We start from the raw sequence: 20,674 nt of genomic DNA on the forward strand, positions 1-20,674 counted from the left end.
TCATAGTCCCTTTTCATTTTTTTAATCCGTACCCACCCCGTCATTTTGTTTTGCCCTTCCCCGTCCCCCGGGATCCACAGACGGTACCACTTTGTGCACCTTCCTCCTGTCTCCGTCGTAAATCTAACAACTCGTGCCTCCTTCCTGTTCTCCGTGCGTGCGTGGATTCTCATCACTGTTTGCTATTGTATAAGCCATAATAATTGAAGCATGAAAATCATGGTTTAAAAAACATTGTTTATAAACCATGAACATTTAGGCATCTTAAAATCATGATTTATAAACCATGAAAATTGAAACATAAAAGTCATGGTTTATATGTAAACCATGAAATCGGAGGCATCTAAAAAACATGGTTTGTAAACCATGAAAACTGAACCATCAAATTCATGGTTTTTAAACCATGAAAATTGAGGCATTAAATATGGTTTACAAATCATGGTTTACAAACCATAAAAACTGAACAAGGGTTGTGTTCAACCTCCTTCCCAAGCATTCTTGCTGATAGTCGTGCAAAAGGTGCAATCGTCCGCCGTGTACGAAGTGTGTAGCCACTGGAAGTAAGTTTGTTTGGAATGCAACAGTCAGTGGGCAACTGTCGTATTACACACACACCCCCACCGGGCGAGACGTTGCTGCCAAGTGTAGGCTACATGTACACACGGCGGGCGATTGTGCGACTTTTGCTTAAAATAGGAAGGAGTTTGAAATAATTGACAAACGGCACATTAGCGTGCCTTTTGTCAATTAATTGTTTAGCGTTTTTATGGTTTGTAAACCATGATGTGGGCACATTTTTTATGGTTTATAAACCATGATTTGTGAGTGCACATTTTGTTACTGTTTATAAACCATGATTTGTAAACCATATTTGATGCCTCAATTTTCATGGTTTATAAACCATGATTTGTACACCATTATAATAATGTTTCAATTTTCATGGTTTATAAACACTGTTTTTAAACCATGATTTTCATGCTTTAATTTGTTTTGGTTAATAAAGCATGATTTTTATGCTTCAATTTTAATCGTTGATGCCCCAATTTTCATGGCTAACACACCATGATTTGTAAACCATGAATTTGATGCTTCAATTTTTATGGTTTATAAACCATGTTTTAAAGATGCTTATAATATTTCCATGGTTTATGAACCATGATTTACAAATGTTTATTGCATATTCATGGTTTGTAAACCATAAACTTACACACAACAAATACTACTGGTATGTAAACCACAAAAAGGATTTGGCAACACTTTCTATGGTTTACACCTAATTGCTATAAACCATGGTAAAAACATGCCTTAAAAGTGCCAAACAATTAATGGACAGACGGTGCCCCATAGTTTGACGGCCCATAACTCATGTTTCCCCGTTCCGCGCGGGTCCCGCCAACCAAATGTTCTCTGTTCAGTTTATTATTATCCTGTCCCATGTCATTAGTCCCTTTTTCTTTTTCCCCTTTCCGTGTTATTTTCTCAGCCCCTTTAATTTGTTCCCTTCATTTTTCCCCGTCGGTCACCCCCTTCTCACAGACGTTCCACACTGCATGCTCCTTCTCCCTGTCCCACAACGTGCTCTGATAACCCCCTCCCTTGCTGTCGTGTCCCCGTTGTGATCTCGTTCTTTACTGTACGCGCGAAGTTACTGGACCCTCGCGCCATGACTGTGACATCACAAAGGGCGCCTGACGGAATTAACAATGCAGACCCCTGACAACCCAAGGGTGACCATCACGTCCAAAGTTAATACACGCTTTCGCTTTGACTGTGACGTCACAAACAACACATACATGTATCCCCAACCCACGGGTACCCCAAAATTTACCCCAAAACGCATCATTTTAGCAGGGTGCGGGCACCACTTGACGTGAAAACAACATAGCGACGCCCAAAACAACAATGGCGGCGCCCATGCGATTTAAGCGCTATTATAGTATAGATTATTATTATTATTATTATTATTACGGTTATTATTATTAGCTGTTCCGAACTTTCAGTCGGAACAGCTATTGTTTTCGTCCAGATTATTATTTTTTTTATTATTATTATTATTATTCTTTGTTTCTACCAAAAACCCATTGACTTAACACATGAACTTTCTTAATAACATAATATTAATTTACCATTATAAGAAACAAGTAAATGATATACCACATGAAAGCCTATGATTTGACTTACTTTTTAAATGTCGTTTGATTAAAATTCTTAATTAATTATTCACGTTACAGGGGTGTGAATATTTAATTAGCCAATTTTGTGACAGTCATATCTCAAGAAGTATTCATCCGATCCTAAAACTTTTTTCAGCTATACACTAGTCAGGTCCTGTTAATGTGATTTCCGACATAAAATTCTGGACGACGTCACCATGACGTCATGTAATGCACGTTTTGTGTCTGTGCACAAACACAATGTCTCTTGAAGTGTAAACAAACCCAGCTTTCCAAAACATAATTTATTCGATTAAAATTAAATTACATGTTGTACACTTCCCAAAATTGCTTTAGATTAAGATATATGTTATTGATGGTCATTTTAAAAGCATCAGATATTATAGAAACAGTGTAATTATTTTAAAATACCTGTATTTCCGGGGAAGTTTTTTCAAAGATCATGGGTACGGCGTAAAACTTGATTTGAATAGTCAAAATTGTAAAACTGTTAACTTGACCAAGTCCTTATACCATTTTCGACCGGTGTTATTGCGTTTTTTTGTTCAATATACATAGATTTCTTACGGTAACCGACTAGCACAAGTCTAAACTTGTTCCCAAAATTTGACAAGCCTGAGCATGGTGCGTCGTGGACCGGGTTCATTTCAGCCGACGAGCGTGGACGACGAAAACAGACCGCCCGAGATTTGGAATTATTTACGGGTAAAGTCACCTTGTTCGCGCCGGGGACCATTTGCCTAAACTAATTACAGTATTTCGCGTTACGTTCGGAAATTAGACCATGACAAACAAAAACTCTTTGACAGGAATACAAAAGCAGAGATTTTATTATGCTGACGTTTCTCTGGTGGTTGAGTGGCTCAGTTTTATAGAGCTGCTTATAATAAACAGGCAAAACATTTTGCTTTACAAAATTGCAGAAATTGAGCAGAATACCTTGATTCACAACTTGAACATGAGGCATGGTTCAGCTGCTTTTTGTGTTTAAAAAGCTATTATAAAGTTTGGTCCTGGGCCAATGGCTTTTAAAGGAAAGAATCGCAGCGCTTACGTAATCAGGGAACTGTGCTTACGCTAAGCGTATTTTACAGCTTAGCAGGGAATGTGTTCTTCACGTCACAATTCGCATAAAAAATTTTGCTACAGTTGACTAATTGTGCTCAACTCCTGCGAAACTTTCACTGCGAAAACAGTGACTTAAAAATTTGATTTGCATTCGCAGGAAAAACCGTGCTTTACTTGTGACAAAAGTAGGCAGGGGCGACTAGTGTGCTTTAGTGTTAAAGTCGCGACTACAATTATTATTTGAGTCGCGACTACTGTTTTTCTCTACTCCGTTATAATCGTGTCCACACATCGATTACAAAATTTGTCCCGACTACCTGTTTGGTGAACCAGTTGTGTTGCTTACTACTATTCGCAACATAATTTAAATTGCCCTTGCGGCATAGCGGCACAAATCTTGAGAATCTGTACTTTATCTCGACAAGTGTCGTAGTTAGGTTTGAAGTGCGACTAGTCGAGTAGTAAATTTCACTAGTCACACCCATTCGCAACATAATTCAAAATTTGTCCCGACTACCTGTTTGGTGAACCAGTTGTGTTGCTTATATTCGCAACATAATTTATATTGCCCTTGCGGCATAGCGGCACAAATCTTGAGAATCCGTACTTTATCTCGACAAGTGTCGTAGTTAGGTTTGAAGTGCGACTAGTCGAGTAGTAAATTTCACTAGTCACACCCATTCGCAACATAGTTAATATTGCCCTTGCGGCACATAGCGGCACAAATCTTGAGAATCCGTATTTTATCTCGACAAGTGTCGTAGGCAGGTTTGAGGTGCGACTAGTCGAGTAGTAAAATTCACTAGTCACCCATTCGCAACATAATTAATATTGCCTTTGCGGCACATAACAGCACAAATCTTGAGAATCTGTATTTTATCTCGACAAGTGTCGTAGTTAGGTTTGAGGTTCGACTAGTCGAGTCATGATGGGAACTTGCTTAATGAAAAAGATTCAGTGCTCTGCAGAAGCATTGAATTCTGCGCTTACGTTAAGCGAAATAGACTGCTTATAACTTGGATTTCTTTTGTTTGTGTGCTTCCAAGTTCGCACATTATTTTCCAAGCTTGCACATCACAGTAAAGCGGAAAATGGTGATAGTAAGCGCAGACTTTGGTGGTCATGAGAACCATGTAATTTTGCCCTGTAAGTAGGTTTGGTAAGGCCTACACTTCAAACATGTAAAGTCAAAAAAGATTGTTAGTACATGAGGGGAAATCTTGTGAAACTGGTCCAATTTGACTCTGCTTCACTGCGTAAGCAAAGAATTTACACATCAGAAGCGCGGATATTATCGCTTACTTAAAGCATATTTCACAGCTTAGCAGGGATATTTTTGCTTGTGCGCGGGGAAACTTATCATATGTAATCTTTGCTTTGAACTAATTGTACAGATATTTCAGCGCCTGCACAGTAAGCGGAGAATGGTGGTTGTATAATAAATGGGCAGAGTTTGGTTGAAGCAGACAGAGCCATAAAACTGGGCCGTGTTCTATAGGGGAAATTATAGCTTGACATTTTGTGACAGTTTTGGTCTCTGCGATGTACACATACAAATACAGAGTCAGATACAGACATTACGGTGCAGAAATCGTGCAATTGAAATGTCTCATAAGAGCGCCCCCTATCGGCAGGAGTAGGGAAATAAAGGAGTATACCCGGTACTACAAATTAATTATGTGTTTTTAAACACGTAAAATAATATCAAATGGAAGCTTTAGGATGTTTAGCTTAATTCCTATCATAAAACATATTAAAATTATTTATTAATTAACCACCAGTGACCCTCATATGCATGTTAATTAGGAAATCTTTGCAGCATCATATCTCAAGAACTTCACGGCCGACTTTTCAACTGTTTGTTTTTAAAGACTCCTTGGGGGTTGGAGATTAATTTGAAAAAACTGTGACCTCAAGTTGACCTCTACTTCCGCGTCAACCGGAAGTGTCAGCATATCTCAAGAACTATACAGCAGATTTTCAAAATATTTTCAGTTATAAACTCCTTAGGCATAAAATATTAACTTTAAAAAACCGTGACCTCAAGTTGACCCCTACTTCCTGGTCAACCGGAAGTGGGACCATATCTCAAGAACTATACAACAGATTATCAATGTTGGTTCAGTTATAGACTCCTTGGGCATTCAAGATTAGTTTGAAACAACTTTGACCCCATGTTGACCTTTACTTCCGGGTCAACCGGAAGTGAGCCCATATCTAAAAAAAGTACAAAGCTAATGTTCAAACTTCAGTTGTAGACTCTTAGGCAATAAATATTAGCTTTGGAAAACTGTGACCCCAAGTTGACCTCTACTTCTGGGTCAACCGGAAGTGGGACTTTATGTCAAGATCTACACAACCGATTTTATAGACTCCTTGGCATTGCAGATTTGCCTTAGTTATCCGTCCGCCATTTTGACCTTTATTTTCGAGTCAAACGGAACAGCTATGTGATTGTTAGTTACAATCACTGTTTCTAGTTATTATTATTATTTCATCTTATCACAGCATGCAAAAAAAAGATCATATTTTCATTTGTGCTGTTAACTCCTCGAGTCAGGCTACGTCCCGTAGCCTTAGATCTCGAGGGTCTTTCTTAGGATCCTCGCTGTTCCTAACAGCGCCGCCTTCTTCAACAGATCTATTCTCACATTTGTCCCTTTCGTCAAGATGTTTCCCGAGTGCTTTCGGAATGTTGCCGAGCGCCCTGACCACTACAGGTACTACTTTCATTTTCACCTGCCAAATCTTATGAAGTTCCCCTGCCAGGTCTTGGTACTTTTGGATCTTGTCCATCTCCTTCAAAGCTACACCCTTAAATCTCCCGGCACAGCTATGTCGATAAGATGACGCATCTTCTTTGCCTTATCTAAGACTACAACATCTGCACGTCGATGTTCTATAACATGATCAGTTTGAATGTTGAAATCCCAGAGGATTACCTGGGCCAACTTGTCATGTCTACCTTTGTACTCTGTCTGGGCCATCTTACTGCACTCGCTGACAATATGAAATACAGTCTCCTTCGTCTTGTTACACATCCTGCACATAGGAGAGGCGTTCGCTTTCTCTATCCTTGACTTCATTACATTTGTCCTCAGAGTGGTCTTGCGCCGCAGTTATCAAGCCCTCAGTTTCCTTCTTCAACGCTTCGCTCTGTAGCCAATTCTAGGATTTGTTGTAGGTCACTTCTTTAGTACACCATAAGAACCTTCCATGAAGTGGTTTGTTTTACCAATCTTGGTGTCTTTTTTCCTTTCCCTCTTGTACGCCTTCGGCCCAACTTCGCCCGCTTTCAAGTATATTATCTGCGCTATTTTCAACAAGTTCTCCTCAGTCCTCCAAATACGACAATTCAAACTCCTGCGCTCGATGTTGACACTGTCTGCCAAACTCAGCAACCCCCTACCGCCCTCTGCCCTTGGAAGATAAAGCCTGCTTATATTCAGATGAAACATGCCATTCATGGTCATTGGATTTCTTTTTCTCCTGTTCGTGACATTTAAATCTTCCTTTAGTCCACTTGACTATGCCCGCACTGTACCTCATCAAAGACATGGTATACATGTATGTACATGTACATTTCAAGCTAAAAACCCCCATTAAATAATGCCTTTTCAAAGCATTTTACAGGCACTTCGGATTTAGACAGGTCAAAAAGACATGAAGAGGTCACTGACATACATGTATCCATTTTGGTGAAGTACGTAAAGCCCTATCATATATTATGATGTATAGAGTGTCAAAAAAGCTTATGTGGTTGAGGAAATATGAACTTAACCGAAAGGGAAATGTATGTTGAAAATGCCTTGGCCACAGACTATTCACAAAGCTACAAAGTGCGCTCTAAAAATGAGCACTTGAGCGTGACTCTGCATTGCACAAGTTGTACGTGTAAATTCTTTTTTTTGCACTACCAATGGGGGAAATTAATAGTTTTTGAGCATACACATTTTGAATGAGGGTCATTAGAAATGTGGGCTTTAAAGTCAAATTTCGACCAGAAGTTAAACTGGTATTGTTTTTTGCAAAAGTTTTAGACGGATATGTAGTATACCTAAAGCCAGAAGCAAAAATTATGACTAAGGTGTATGTAGCTATTGAGATACACAAGTTTTTGTAATTTTCAACTTTCAGTTTGAACCTTAAGGCGAGGTCAAATTTTATCAAACTTTAGATAAAATGAAAATATTAAACTCAAAGAGCTTATCACTCGTTCCAGTCGAATGAGCTTAAACATTGAAAACCTTAAATGGTCATTACTTCATACTTGTCGATGGTCCTACCCTTGGACCATCAGTTGATCAATTGATTGGTTTTTCTGTCAGTCATTGGTTCTATCTGGCGTTTGGCAGCTTGCCATGGCAGCCTCGCTGTTTTTACAGATTTACATACAATTGATGACGTCATCAGAATGTATCATCTACTGGTTATTGTCTATCTGTATGCAAAGTTTCAACTTAATTCAAGCTTTGCAACTATCAGTTTCTTGCAGACATTTGAATATGAGAAGAAGAACAACAACAAAAATGAACCCCTCACCCCCACCCCGAACAATAACAGTCGTTCAGGCTCCTGAGCACCTAAAAAAACACACAATAAAAAATAAAACTAGACATTTAGAGTTTGTGAACAAACTCTAGGTGTGCGATTTCGGGGAGTAAGCCTGGTGTAAAAAAACAAACAAATATTGCACCTTGCTTTGTTCTCAAAATTTGTAATAAATGATCAAAACTGCAAAAATTGTCAAAACAACATGACGACGTCATTTCGAGTTCAAAAATTAATGTACACCTGCGAGTTTCACCTCAGTGGAACTTTTGGTTTGGCAGACACACGGCTTTGAAAAGTGCACCTTTAAAGCAATACCACGTGACACATGATGACGTCATGAAGCTACATGTAATACTCCACAGATATGTTGCTAATATGAAGGAGATTATGTTTACCAATTTTTAAACAATTGTCATAAATTCTGACACAATTATCTAGTAAAAGTGTGTTTTTAGATGTTTTAAATCTGTCGCTAGAGAGCGCACTAATTTCTGGTGACGTCATCGGTATTTTTTTTTTAACCACACCTTTGCAAAATCGTATTATGTGATTGTAAACCATCAAAAGGTGTACATTTCAACCTAAAAAGCAATTAAATAACGCCTTTTCAAAGTCTTTTCAAAGCGTTTTACACTCACTTCCAGTTTAGACTGATCAAAAGGTCAAAAGAAGGTCACCAACATATCCATATTTGTGAAGTTTGTATAGCCCTTTCATTTAATGTATAGATTGTCAAAATAGCTTATGTGGGTGAGGAAATATGAACCAATGAAATAATGACAACCGTAGAAGAGACTAACAAACAGTAAGGGACACAAATGTTTTAAACGCCTTGAACAAAGACTATTGTACTCAAAGCTTTTTCACGCTCTATGGGTGATCACTGGAGCGTGACTCTGCTGCACCGCTAATTCAATACACGTGGTGTAGGCCTCGTGTAAAATGTGTATGCACATACCAATGGGTGATTTACGTAGTTCTTGAGACATGAGTTTTGAAATGTTCAACCTCCCTTTTGAGCCAGAAGACAAGGTCAAAATGGGGACATGTCTGTGAGGCGTTTAGGGAGTTTTCAATGACGGTTCTGATGATGTATTGATTGTAAGAATCCATCATGTAGATCAAGAGTTATGATTTTTTGAAATAATAAACTTAGAATTTTCATAACTCAAGAACGGATGACGTCATCATGACCATGGAGCAATAAACTAAACTAAACTAGTTTATTGCTCCATGTCATGACGTAACTTCAATGGGTTTCTTGTTCTTATAAATATCTAACTATGTGTGAAGTTTCAAGTTCATACGATCTTTGGAAAGATGTTTCTGTTAGCGGACAAGGGACGTACAGAAGAAGAAGAAGAAGAAGATGTATCAATTAAACAAATAAACTAGACATTGAGAGTTTGTGAACAGCCTGCAGCTACTCAGTCACTTGGGTCTTTGCCTGGTCCTTCAAGTAGAGCAGATGAAAACCAGCCAGAGTCAGCTCTGCCAGGCGTACCATTAACGATGCAAAGCGTCTCAGGTTCAACAAGGCCGCTACAGGTGCGACATGCATCTATTAGGCCATACCCATTCTACCAGCTCAGGAAGAACCGTTTACGGCGTTGAATTTCCGCCCAGGTTCAATCTCAGACACCACAGATGTGAATCACATCCTAGCTGGCTATGGGTAGACCCTCTCTGCAACCCAAACAGGGGTCGATGCCTGGTTGCCAAGTAGAGCATATGAAAACCAGCCAGTGTCGGCTCTGCCAGACGAACCATTAACGGCGCGTAAAGTGTCTCAGGTTCATCATTGGCCGCCACAGATGCGAAAGACATCTCCTTGGCCATACCCATTCTACCAATTTCCTGAAGGCCACCACAGATGTGAATCGCATCTCAGCTGGCTATGGGTAGACCCTCTCTGCAAGCCCAACTTGGGTCGACGCCCGTGTTTGTGAAATACAGACATTTTGACTTGGGACGGTTGCTTTTTTGACGTATTTTCTGTGCAGTTTTTAGAGAATGTCCAACTTGGACATCGTTGAATACAGACCTACCAAGTCTCATGCAATAGGGGTCATTCTCATGCTGTCACGCACAGCAACCATTTTCTCACGCATCAGAGCCAGTCTAGGAACAAATAACAAACTATAGACATAATTGCATTTGTGCACAAATGCAGAGCAATTTCATTCATAGCATTTTCAAATTTCTCAACTGAATTTGAAATTCGCGTGGCATCAAAGCATTTATGACCAATTCAGCCTTTAAATTTGTTTTTGTACATATGGATTATACCATGTTCAAAAAGGAAAAGGTGCAAAAATGTAAAAAATCATAAAAAAATCATGTGATGAGTCATCATGACGTCACTCCACAATTTACAAAACCTTTATACCAGTATCTAACATTCTACTAAGTTTCAACTTTATGGTATAATTACTTTGGGAGATAAACAATTTCAAAAAGTGCACCTTTAAAGCCATGTCACATGACCTCTGGTGACATCATCAATCTGAAACTTCACACACATAACGACCGCCTGACGATCTACATGTGTGTAAATTTTGAGGTGACTACAAAAATTCTCACCACACACATCGTCAAAAAGTTCATTTTGATGAGTTTTCAACCTGTCGCTAGAGGGCGCTGTTGCACTTTGTTATTGTTATTTTGTTTGAACTGCCCACCCTTTTCAGGCACTAACATCTTTGAAAGCAACTTCATACCTTTTGCCCCTTTTGAATCCGAGGGCACTTCCGGTTTCGACCGGAAGTAGAGGTCATGTAATGTCACGCACTCAAAACAAAATGAAGACCTATTTATCTCTACCCAATCCTGCAAACAGAAATCTACGGTCTCTTGTGGCTGATTTGTTATAGAGTTTCACCTAGAAGAATTTTAAAACACCTTTAAGATGAGGTCACATGACAGGAGATGAGGTCATAATGACATCCTTGTTTTGTGATGATCATTGCACCAATACCTTTCATCACTCAGTGTTTCATTGCATTTGCTCTTTAGGAACATTGCAAATCAGCACTTATACAAATTAGTTCTTAGGATAAGAAAATAAAAAACAAACAAAAAAATCAACAAAAACAAGAGCTGTTTCGCTGCGCGATGAAACAGCTAATTAATAAGTTTTTCCCCCCAAATCATCAGCTTGAGCTACCATACAGACAGAGCGCAAATTTGTAGATTGCGAACGCTTTTGCTCTCAGCAGATTCAGCTGACAATTCGACAGAGTGCAAAATGTGAATTAGGCACAAGTTTGTCCCAATTTGCTTAGCAAATTCGTGGAATACGATCCACGAGCGTAGATTAAACACAACAGCTACATTTCCTGCGTACCTCATATGAGTTTGAAATAAACTGAAGAGGTCTTTGATGCATTTTGAAACACTTTCTTTGGTAAAAAGAAAAAAGAAAAAAAAGTGTTTTTTTTCAAGTGGCAAATCCGTAATCCGAGTAAAAAACAAATTAAGGTGCAGGTGGGTGGGGGGAGGGGGGTCAGAAAAATCTCTTGCCTAGCTGCTCTCTGAATTAGGCATTTCTGTGAATATATAAAAAAAAATTCAGGAGGAAGGGCACGGCGGCAATGATGAGAAAAGGGCACAGCACAAATTGCCGTGAAAAGTGGGAAGGGCATTGCTGCAGTTGGTGTGCCCATCGACGGCAATTGCTGTCGTTGCTGCCGTGAAGTGTGTAGGCTTGTTCACCCATCATGCATAAGAACAATATTTTGTTAATGAACGATTGGGCAATACAGGAAAAAACTACTGCGGTTTTGCTGGTAAATCAATCTTCATGCTTCAGTGGCTAAGTGTACGTTCAGACGTGGGGTTAAAACTAGTCCTTAATCCAAAAGTGCTAAACTAACCCTTCGTGGAAACGCAATAATCTGGTCCCTGAGGGTTAGCTTGACCCAAAGAAGTGGGCCTACCCCCCTCCCATGAGATTACCACATGTAGTAGATAAGAAGTGTGAGTTGGTAAACATGAAAAGGATGTTTTCTTCTGGATGTTTTCTAATAGAGGAACCCCCTGATGTACCAGTTTTTGTATAGTGCTTTTCACACCCGAAGGGCGTCTTAAAGCGCTCCCAACATTCCCTGGTCACTGGGTCTTAATTAATTCCTTAAACATCTCAGCACCCTGGGGAGTACACAGCCTGTGCAACATTAACATGACTACTCGGCTAGATCAATCACAAGAACCATCTCTGCCCTCTCATAAAGTACCCATTTCCCCCTCTGTACCCCTGGGTGGAGAGAAGCAATTAAAGTTAAGTGTCTTGCTCATGGATCTTAAACACATTTTAATCTAAATACAAACTAATGTGTTTCTATGATTTATGAATGCTTTTACAGAGAGAAAAGAGAGACTCCAACTTCATGTACTTGATGGTTGAATTTCCAAAGGTGCACTACAATGGAACACATTCATTCTCCATTGTTCATTATGATATGGTGAGTTGTGAATATCTTTTAACTGTGACTTTTTGTCCTAAATGTTAATCATGATCCTCAATACTGTTGATTTTTAGATACATAAAACATGTGTTCGAGTAGCTTTCCTTGCTCAATCTGTTGGTCTGACTCTAGCCAATTCACTAGCTCTTACATCCCTGTCCTTGCTCATCCAAGTAATCCTAAATTATTCTGGTTGTAGAGCATAGTTTGGGAAAAACTCAGAATTAAACCATTACACACTTTCGGAACAGAAAAAGAAAACAGAATGCACAGATTTACAAATAACTTACAGGGCTTACAGAAGGTAATAGTGAAAGACTTCTCTTGAAATATTGTTCCATGAAATGCTTTACTTTTTGAGAAAACATTAAAACAATTATAAATTCTCGATAGCTAGAATTACGGATTTACTGTAAACACATGTAATGACACGGCGAAACGTGCGGAAACAAGGGTGGGTTTCCCCGTTATTTTTTCCTGACTCCAATGACCGATTGAGCCTAAATTTTCACAGGTTTGTTATTTTTTATATAAATTGTGATACACGAAGTGTGGGCCTTTGGAAAATACTGTTTACCGAAAGCGTCCAATGGCTTTAAACAAGTGGTAAATGTACATGTACATGCACATATCTCTTAGTTGACGCAGTATAACCCAAAGTTTTTCCAATGTTTGTTTGTTTGTTTGGAAATCGACCAACTGTGGGAATGATCAAGGTAATGTACACTGGTGATTATCACTCAGCCATGGTACATTCGGATTTGTTGCGCGTCACGTGAAAGGTTTTCAACTTCGACCAATCAAACTTCACAGTTTGTTACCAAGGTATAAAAATATAGTATGAAGGGGGTGACATCCGGAGAAGGACTGGTCATCTGTAATGGAGCGCTCGAGACTGCAGTCAGATAAATCAATTTAGAACTAGACATTGTAATAATAATAATAATTTTAAAAAATCATTTCAGAATTTACCCAGTCAGTTTCCCTTGTGGTTTATATTGATATCTGAAACAAAAAGTCGCATCCCCTTAAGGTGATCTCCTGGCTGCCGCTTCCCAGGTCGTATCGTAATTTGGGTGTGATCCGTGGTTGTATGGCTTCTGTTGATACAGATACACGTGAATGGTTTGCCACTTTGACCAATCAAACTTCACAGTTTGTTACCGAGGTGTAACAATATAGTATGAAGGGGTGGACATCCAGAGAAGGACTGGTCATCTGTAATGGAGCGCTCGAGACTGCGGTCAGATAAATCAATTTAGAATTAGACATTGTAATAATAATAATAATTTAAAAAAATCATTTCAAAATTTACCCAGTCAGTTTCCCTTGTGGTTTATATTGATATCTGAAACAAAAAGTCGCATCCCCTTAAGGTGATCTCCTGGCTGCCGGTTCCCAGGTTGTATCGTAATTTGGGTGTGATCCGTGGTTGTGGCTTCTGACTGGCACCCCCGAACAAAGATATTGACAAAATAGGGACACCGCCAATATAGGGCTAGATAGCTCAGTTGGTAGAGCGCCTGCACGTTCATCCTGAGGTCGTTGGTTCGAATCCCATTTTAGTAAATTCTTTGTTCAACCCCAAAAATCATTTCAAAATTTACCCAGTCAGTTTCCCTTGTGGTTTATATTGACAATAGTAATAATTAACATATGTATAACGCGCCTTTTCCAAAGGATACAAAGCGCCAATTTTTGGCGTTGTCCGTCCGTCCGCGTTCAAGTTTTGGGAAATGTTAAAGTTTTTGGTTTTAAGTTTAAGTCTTTGAGTTGAGTTGTTTTTGGTATATACAAGCCAAAGTGAGACTGCAATATGGCATCTTCTTTGAAATATGGACCATTTTACAACCTCAAATGTCATTTTTCAGATATTTCAAATAATTGTATACATACATGTATTAAGGTTTACTGAAATGTTCATATAAGGATGGTTGTGGTCTAAATGTGGTCTAAATGAAATGGCGCTATATAAAAACCCATTGTATTGTATTGTATTGTATTGTATAGTATAGTTCAGTTAATTTTAATTGTGTGGTGATCATTTTAAAAATGTAGAGTCTGCAGCAGTGAAACCTGTGGTTATATATATTTAATTCAAAACTGCTTAAGTAAATCACAAGGAACATTAATTGTTTACTATAATAAGGCCCAACAGATATCAAATCAGTAAAAAAACAACAAAACACCAAACACAGAAAATATAAGCCTGACAGAGGAGGGCAAAAGGTTGACAGAAAAACAAAGCAAATATTGTCTGTAATTATTTCTTTTCTGGCACAAGACTACTGTAATTTCTCTGATTATTGCAGCCTCTCATACCTAATATCTATCAAAAATAAAAACTTCGTCAAGGGTCCACATTTTTTTTTAAGGTAAAAAACATCAGTTTCGAACGTAATTTTTGACAGATTTTAAGTGACGATCGCCAAAAAATTACAGATTTGCATGACGTTCCAGAAAATAGACGGACTTAAAGGAACACGTTGCCTTGGATCAGACGAGTTGGTCTATAAAAAGCGTTTGTAACCGGTTTTTTTTATAAAATGCATATGGTTGGAAAGATGTTTTAAAAGTAGAATACAATGATCCACACAAGTTTGCCTCGAAATTGCGTGGTTTTCCTTTTACTGTGCGAACTAACACGGTCGGCCATTTATAAATTTTACTCCCATAAATGGCCGGCTGTGTTAGTCAACGAGGTAAAAGGAAAACCGTGCAATTTGGAGGCATGTTTTTTGTGGATCAATGTATTCTACTTTTACAACATCTTTCCAACATATGCATTTAATAAAAAACGGTTACAAACGCTTTTCAAAGACCAACTCGACCGATCCAAGGCAACGAGTTCCTTTAATTGCAAAATGACGTTCCAGACTTCGCGCAATCCACATCAAACGTACCTGAACGGAAGTTGATTAAGTTTCCCAAAACTAGCGTTCTGAAGAAAGTATTTCTGTTGTAAATCATCTGAAAGACGTTTTGGTTTTTCGTCTAGAGCTGTCCGATGGATTGTCGAACATCAGTTAATGCCGGCGTCATTTTCTTGACAGAATTATTTTGCCCGAGTATAAGATCGCGCAGAAAAACATGTGCTGATCGCGCGTTCCGTAGAAAGTCGAACATTGCTTCTAACGAGTGGATTCATATGAAAAGATAAAACTCAAAGACTTAATCACTAGTTTCAGTTGAATGATCTAAAAACATTGAAACATTTTCAAAGACATAAGCAATGATAAGTTAAATATTACTTCTTACTTGTAGATTTATGTGAAGAGATAAAACTTTATTAGTCACTGGTTTCAGTTGAATGAGCTAAAACAATGAACAAGTATGAATAGGCATAACTCCTTATTTCCGTAATGTGCTGACATGAAACCTAAATCAAATATTACCTTTTACATAAAGATGCATATGAAATGATGAAACTCAAAGAGTGCATCACTGAAGAGTGCAAAGTTTTAATCAAATATTATTGCTGCTTACATGTACATGTAGATAATATGAAAAGATGAAACTCAAAGAATTTATCACTGGTTCCAGTTAAATGAGCTAAAGCATTGAAAACCTTGTTATAACTTCATACTTGTCACCGTCATAGACCCAGTAACTGGGGCGCTGTAGTCCTTTTTTTTTCAATTTTGACATTATCGGCCGTAGACTGAGAAAGTCAAAATGAAAGTCATAATAAGGAGTACAGCGCCCCAGTTACTGGGTCTATCAACGTCCCAACCCCTTTGACCATCAGTTCATCAAATGATTAGTTTTTCCTGTCAGTCATTGGTTCTATCTGGTGACCGGCAGCTCGCCATGGCAGCTTCGTCGTTCTAGTTTTTTTTTTTAATTACGCTAAAGAAGAGCTGGTACTACAAATATAAAGGAAAAACTACATGAGTAAATGAACCATTAAAAATATCAGCTAAAAAAATGGGGAAGAAATTAAATCAATAAATTTCTTTAACATAAGAATACTAGATTCATCTGGCCCAGAACCACCTCTTATTTTCTGCACAACCTAAATAATTTCAAAACTATCTGTAGGATTTATAAATATTGTACTACTGGGAGAGGTAGCAGAACTACATAAAAAGTTGACTCCTTGTTTGATTTGGGCTCGCTTCGTTAGTAGATTTCCCTATTAAACCAAATTGATTAATACATGTAAGTGCTTCTGCAATATCCTTTTTGCATCAGTATTTAAATTGTTGTTCATAACAAGCAGGAAACCGGGGCTATGCGCGGGTCCCTAACTTTGTATCAATCTTAATTGCTAAGCAAAGACTGACGTCACAATACCAATTACCCTGTCTCTGTTTGTACTCCGTTTAGTTAATTTTTTTAGTTTATTTTGTTCCTATCCCGTATCATTTATTAGTCCCCCCTTTTTTTACCTTTCCCGCCTTCTTTCCCGTTCTTTCCTGTTTTTCCCGTTTTGTATTATTTGTCAGTCGAATTAATGTTTGTAACAAAAGAGGTGTAGATGCCGCGAGGGTAAAAATAAAAATTAAAGTCACAATGAGTAAACTTTTAAGGCGTGTTTTATTCAGTTTGTCCGCACTAAAAAGAAAGTCTTGTGTTTGTGGGGGGGGGGGGGGTGACAAAAGAATCATTCAGTTTGCTATGATATTAGGTTGACTTAAAATTATTGTATTTTAAAAAAAAAGCAAACTAAGTTGAGCCTTTTTTCCTATTGCCATAATACCCCTGTTCGTTCAAACGAGTTTACAAGAGACCAGAAGTCATCCAAGGAGATCTGAAAGTGCTAGAACTAGTACTGTAATTTCTTGCGGATAAGACGCGTCTTTTGACTTTTAGGCCCCCTAAACATTGTGCTAGGTAATAACCATATTCAACTAAGCAGTTTTGCAGTAAATAAAATGAATACAACAATAACAGAGCAGATTGAATGAAAACTATGCTCAAAAGAGGGAACAAATAATCCACATTTATACGGATACTGCATACTTTGTCTTCATCCAGGTCTTTTTTATGGCCTCATATGTCCCCTTTATATTTTTGTCTTTTATTAAATACTTCCATTCAATTCTTTAGCATAATAAGATTAATCAAAGGAAATGGGCAATTCCAAGCAAACATGGACATGACACCAAAAAATCACAACTTTCTTTCCACTTTCAAAGTTCAAGTTGCTGACCATTTATAAGTATTCTGTTGGATACTCATAATTAAGAGTTGTGTGTTACATATAGTAACACTTTCGCAGGCTTTTTGGTTGAGGTCATTTTTGAATTATGAAAAGTTTTTTTTTTACCATGTCCTTTTTGTGTAATGCGACTGACCGCTTTTTACAACGTTATAACATCCAGAGTACAAAGCCCACAACATTTCTTATATCATCAATTCAAAGCCTTGGGTGTCAAGTACAAATCAGTCTATAAACTTAGTGGAAAGATCATCTAACATAGAACTTCTACCCCAAGATCAAGAAATGACACAGAAAAGTGTAATGTGACTGACCATGGAATTGCCCAAATACATGTCACGGGTATTACCTGTAAGATAGGTTCCCGTAATATATAAATAACCAGTTCAATGGTACGACAAAATTAAATAAATAAATGATTCAATAACAAAGACAAGCTCGATGAATGACAGTCCAGTCTTAATGTATTTCACCAAAACCAATCTCCAAAAAGTGTTGGCAAACCACAATTAAGATATCAATCAAGAAGAATAATGGCACAAATCCAATTCAAATAAAATATAAGGTATCACATAGACACAGAATTAATACAATGAAAGTAATGAAAGACAAATAAACTTAGCAGTATGAGAATCTTGGTTTGAAGATAAGTAGATCCTCCGAACGATACGCAACGCGAATCCAAGTGATAACAACGAAAAGTTCAAGTGAAGAAATCCTGAAGAACCACCGAATTGTTGAAATGAAGAAAACTTGATGAACCGACAACACAAATCCAGAAGGAATCAGGAAAAGTTCAATAGTCGAATTCAAGAAGACACATGGAAGAATTGAAGACTTGATGAAATTTGAAGACAAACAGGTACACGATGAAATGATGAAACTCTGATGATCGAAACTATAGATGATGTCCAAACATTTCGTCTACACTAACGAACAGCAACTCCTCTTCAACCACAATATTGCGAAACTACATTAGCACATACCAGCAAAACAACCTATGTTTGAAATAAAAAAGTTGTTTGGTCTTAGGACATCAACTACAGCAGCGATTCTAACGGCAGCTGCACGTCTTAGCAGCAATGCAGCTCACAGTCAGAATATCAAATAATAAACAAACCTAAAATATTAAATATAATAGTAAACAACAAACAAACTAAATAAACTAAATAATAACCTCTAATAAAACTAGCAATCATAGTTCAACCAAAGTGGATAAGAACCTATCAACTTAGAAAATGCAAAATAAAGAAAACCAAAAGAACAAAGTTCAACGACCCAAAGAACTAATAATATTGTGAATGTCTACTACACTCATAGTAAAAACAACCTTCAAGACACTGTACTATTACACACACTATAGGCACAGATTCTACCACTGACCACTGGATGTCATTAACAAATTCCAAGAAACTTCCACTATTACAGTGCACAGTGTTGCCTTAGTAACCATTCACACACAGTGTATATACACTCTGACCAAATGACCATAAATGAAATTCTATAGGATGACTAAGAACAAAGTAACTGGTATTAAATCAATGACTCCCAAAAGAACTCACTTCAATCAAGAACATGAAAATGAAGCAAAGCAGAATATGAACTTAATCTTATGAAACCATTTCCTAGTCAATATTCACTGAAAAAAAATATAATAACCCCAGTAAAATTCCCTAAGAAAAGTCTATTAAAGTTAAACATGGACTATAACGGATTATTGATATAGCCAATATTACTATTTTTGTACAAGAAATGTAAAATAAGGACTGATATTTTAGTAGTATTCAATAAAACCTTTTCCTTCATGCAAAAAAAACACAAATTCGCGCGGCGTACTCCGACCCAGAAAACTCAGTTTCGGCAAAAGCCGGTGACCCACGAACCATTCATACACAGTGTGTGACGTCACACCACGTACCGAAGCTCTGTACACAGTGTGTCAGGTCGATCGTGTGCGTGCATTTTACATGTACATTGAATGTGGAATAACATCGGACACTATAGGCTGCATTCTTTTGACACAAAAAACAGCGAAAATGTCCGATGGCAGCGGGTCTTGGGAAAACCACAGTATAGATGAGGAAAAGGCATTTCAGGGAGGCACTTCAGAGGAAAGTGAGGGCTCTAGCGATAAGGGGAGCTCACCGGACGAGAGAGAAGCCGAAGACGTGTTATGAGTACATGTAGTTAACCAGCCCGGAGAAGATGATCGTCAGGCCGAAGACGATGAGCCAAACCCTGATGATCGACGGCTAAAGACAGACTGGTAAGGCCACAAAACGTTTCATGAATTATACTGAATGATGCTTCGTTTGATCAGTTTATTTCTGCTCCCAAAAATAGTTGAAGGCTATCCTTGACTAAATTAAAACATGAACGAACATGATGGACAAGGTTTATTGTTTACCTCCATTCACGTTATAATACATGTATGTTAGTCAGTAGAAATGTGAGGGGAGGGGTAATTTTTGTCTTGCGTTTTATACTTTGTTGGCAAAATTCATACATTATCAATTTAAACTGATATTGTAGATAACCTATGTTGTTGTTTTTCTCCACCAAGTAACTGCGTGGTGGTGGACACATGTGCATCTACACAAATATCTCATGTGCATGTATGTAACTGTTTCTTTGGATTATGATTGCCTTCTGGCATGGGTATAGTTTTAAAGCAATTCAGGTACACACATGCAATATTAACACTTCACCATGCAAACCACAAATCTGTTGTTAATAATTTTGTATGAATTCTTTTGTTAATAATTTTGTATGAATTCTTTTGTTAATAATTTTGTATGAATTCTTTTGTTTTGTTTTACAGAAAACACTGCAATGTTGAATATCAGCAAGTGGTGAGCTTAGGACTATCTTGGCCGTTCAACCGCTGCCACTGACATCATGTTTGGTGGCAGCAACACGAAGGACATTTCCAAACCCCCGTGTACAGTACAGTGGAAGGATTTTCGTATCCACCAACGGATTAGGCAGCTTTGCTTTCGTTTATTTGTCTTCAGTCGTAACAATTTTCCAAGTTATAATGATCCGGAGGGAGTGAGAAATAATTTTATAAGCCATAATAATTTACGTATAAATGTACATGTATATTATTTCATTTTGTTTCTTTCAGAGGGGTGGGTGGTTCAAATTGATTAATTTAATTTGAACCACCCACTCCTCTGAAAGACACAAAATGTAAATTACTATGGCTTATAAAATTAGGTGTGTGGTTCAAATTGATTAATTTAGCA

At 37.9% G+C, this 20,674-nt stretch overlaps 1 protein-coding gene across 1 annotated transcript in view; it reads left to right on the forward strand.

The window, feature by feature from the left end:
• The window catches only part of LOC117295421 (phosphatidylinositol 3-kinase catalytic subunit type 3-like), a 115,636-nt gene that overhangs the window by 55,828 nt on the left and 39,134 nt on the right, over positions 1-20,674 (forward strand). Inside the window, exon 6 of the mRNA XM_033778070.1 lies at positions 12,161-12,259. Within this exon, the coding sequence (XP_033633961.1) occupies positions 12,161-12,259 (99 nt within the window). The remainder of the gene's footprint in view (positions 1-12,160; positions 12,260-20,674) is intronic.

Source organism: Asterias rubens, chromosome 10 (assembly GCF_902459465.1).
Source record: "Asterias rubens chromosome 10, eAstRub1.3, whole genome shotgun sequence".
NCBI lineage: Eukaryota > Metazoa > Echinodermata > Asteroidea > Forcipulatida > Asteriidae > Asterias > Asterias rubens.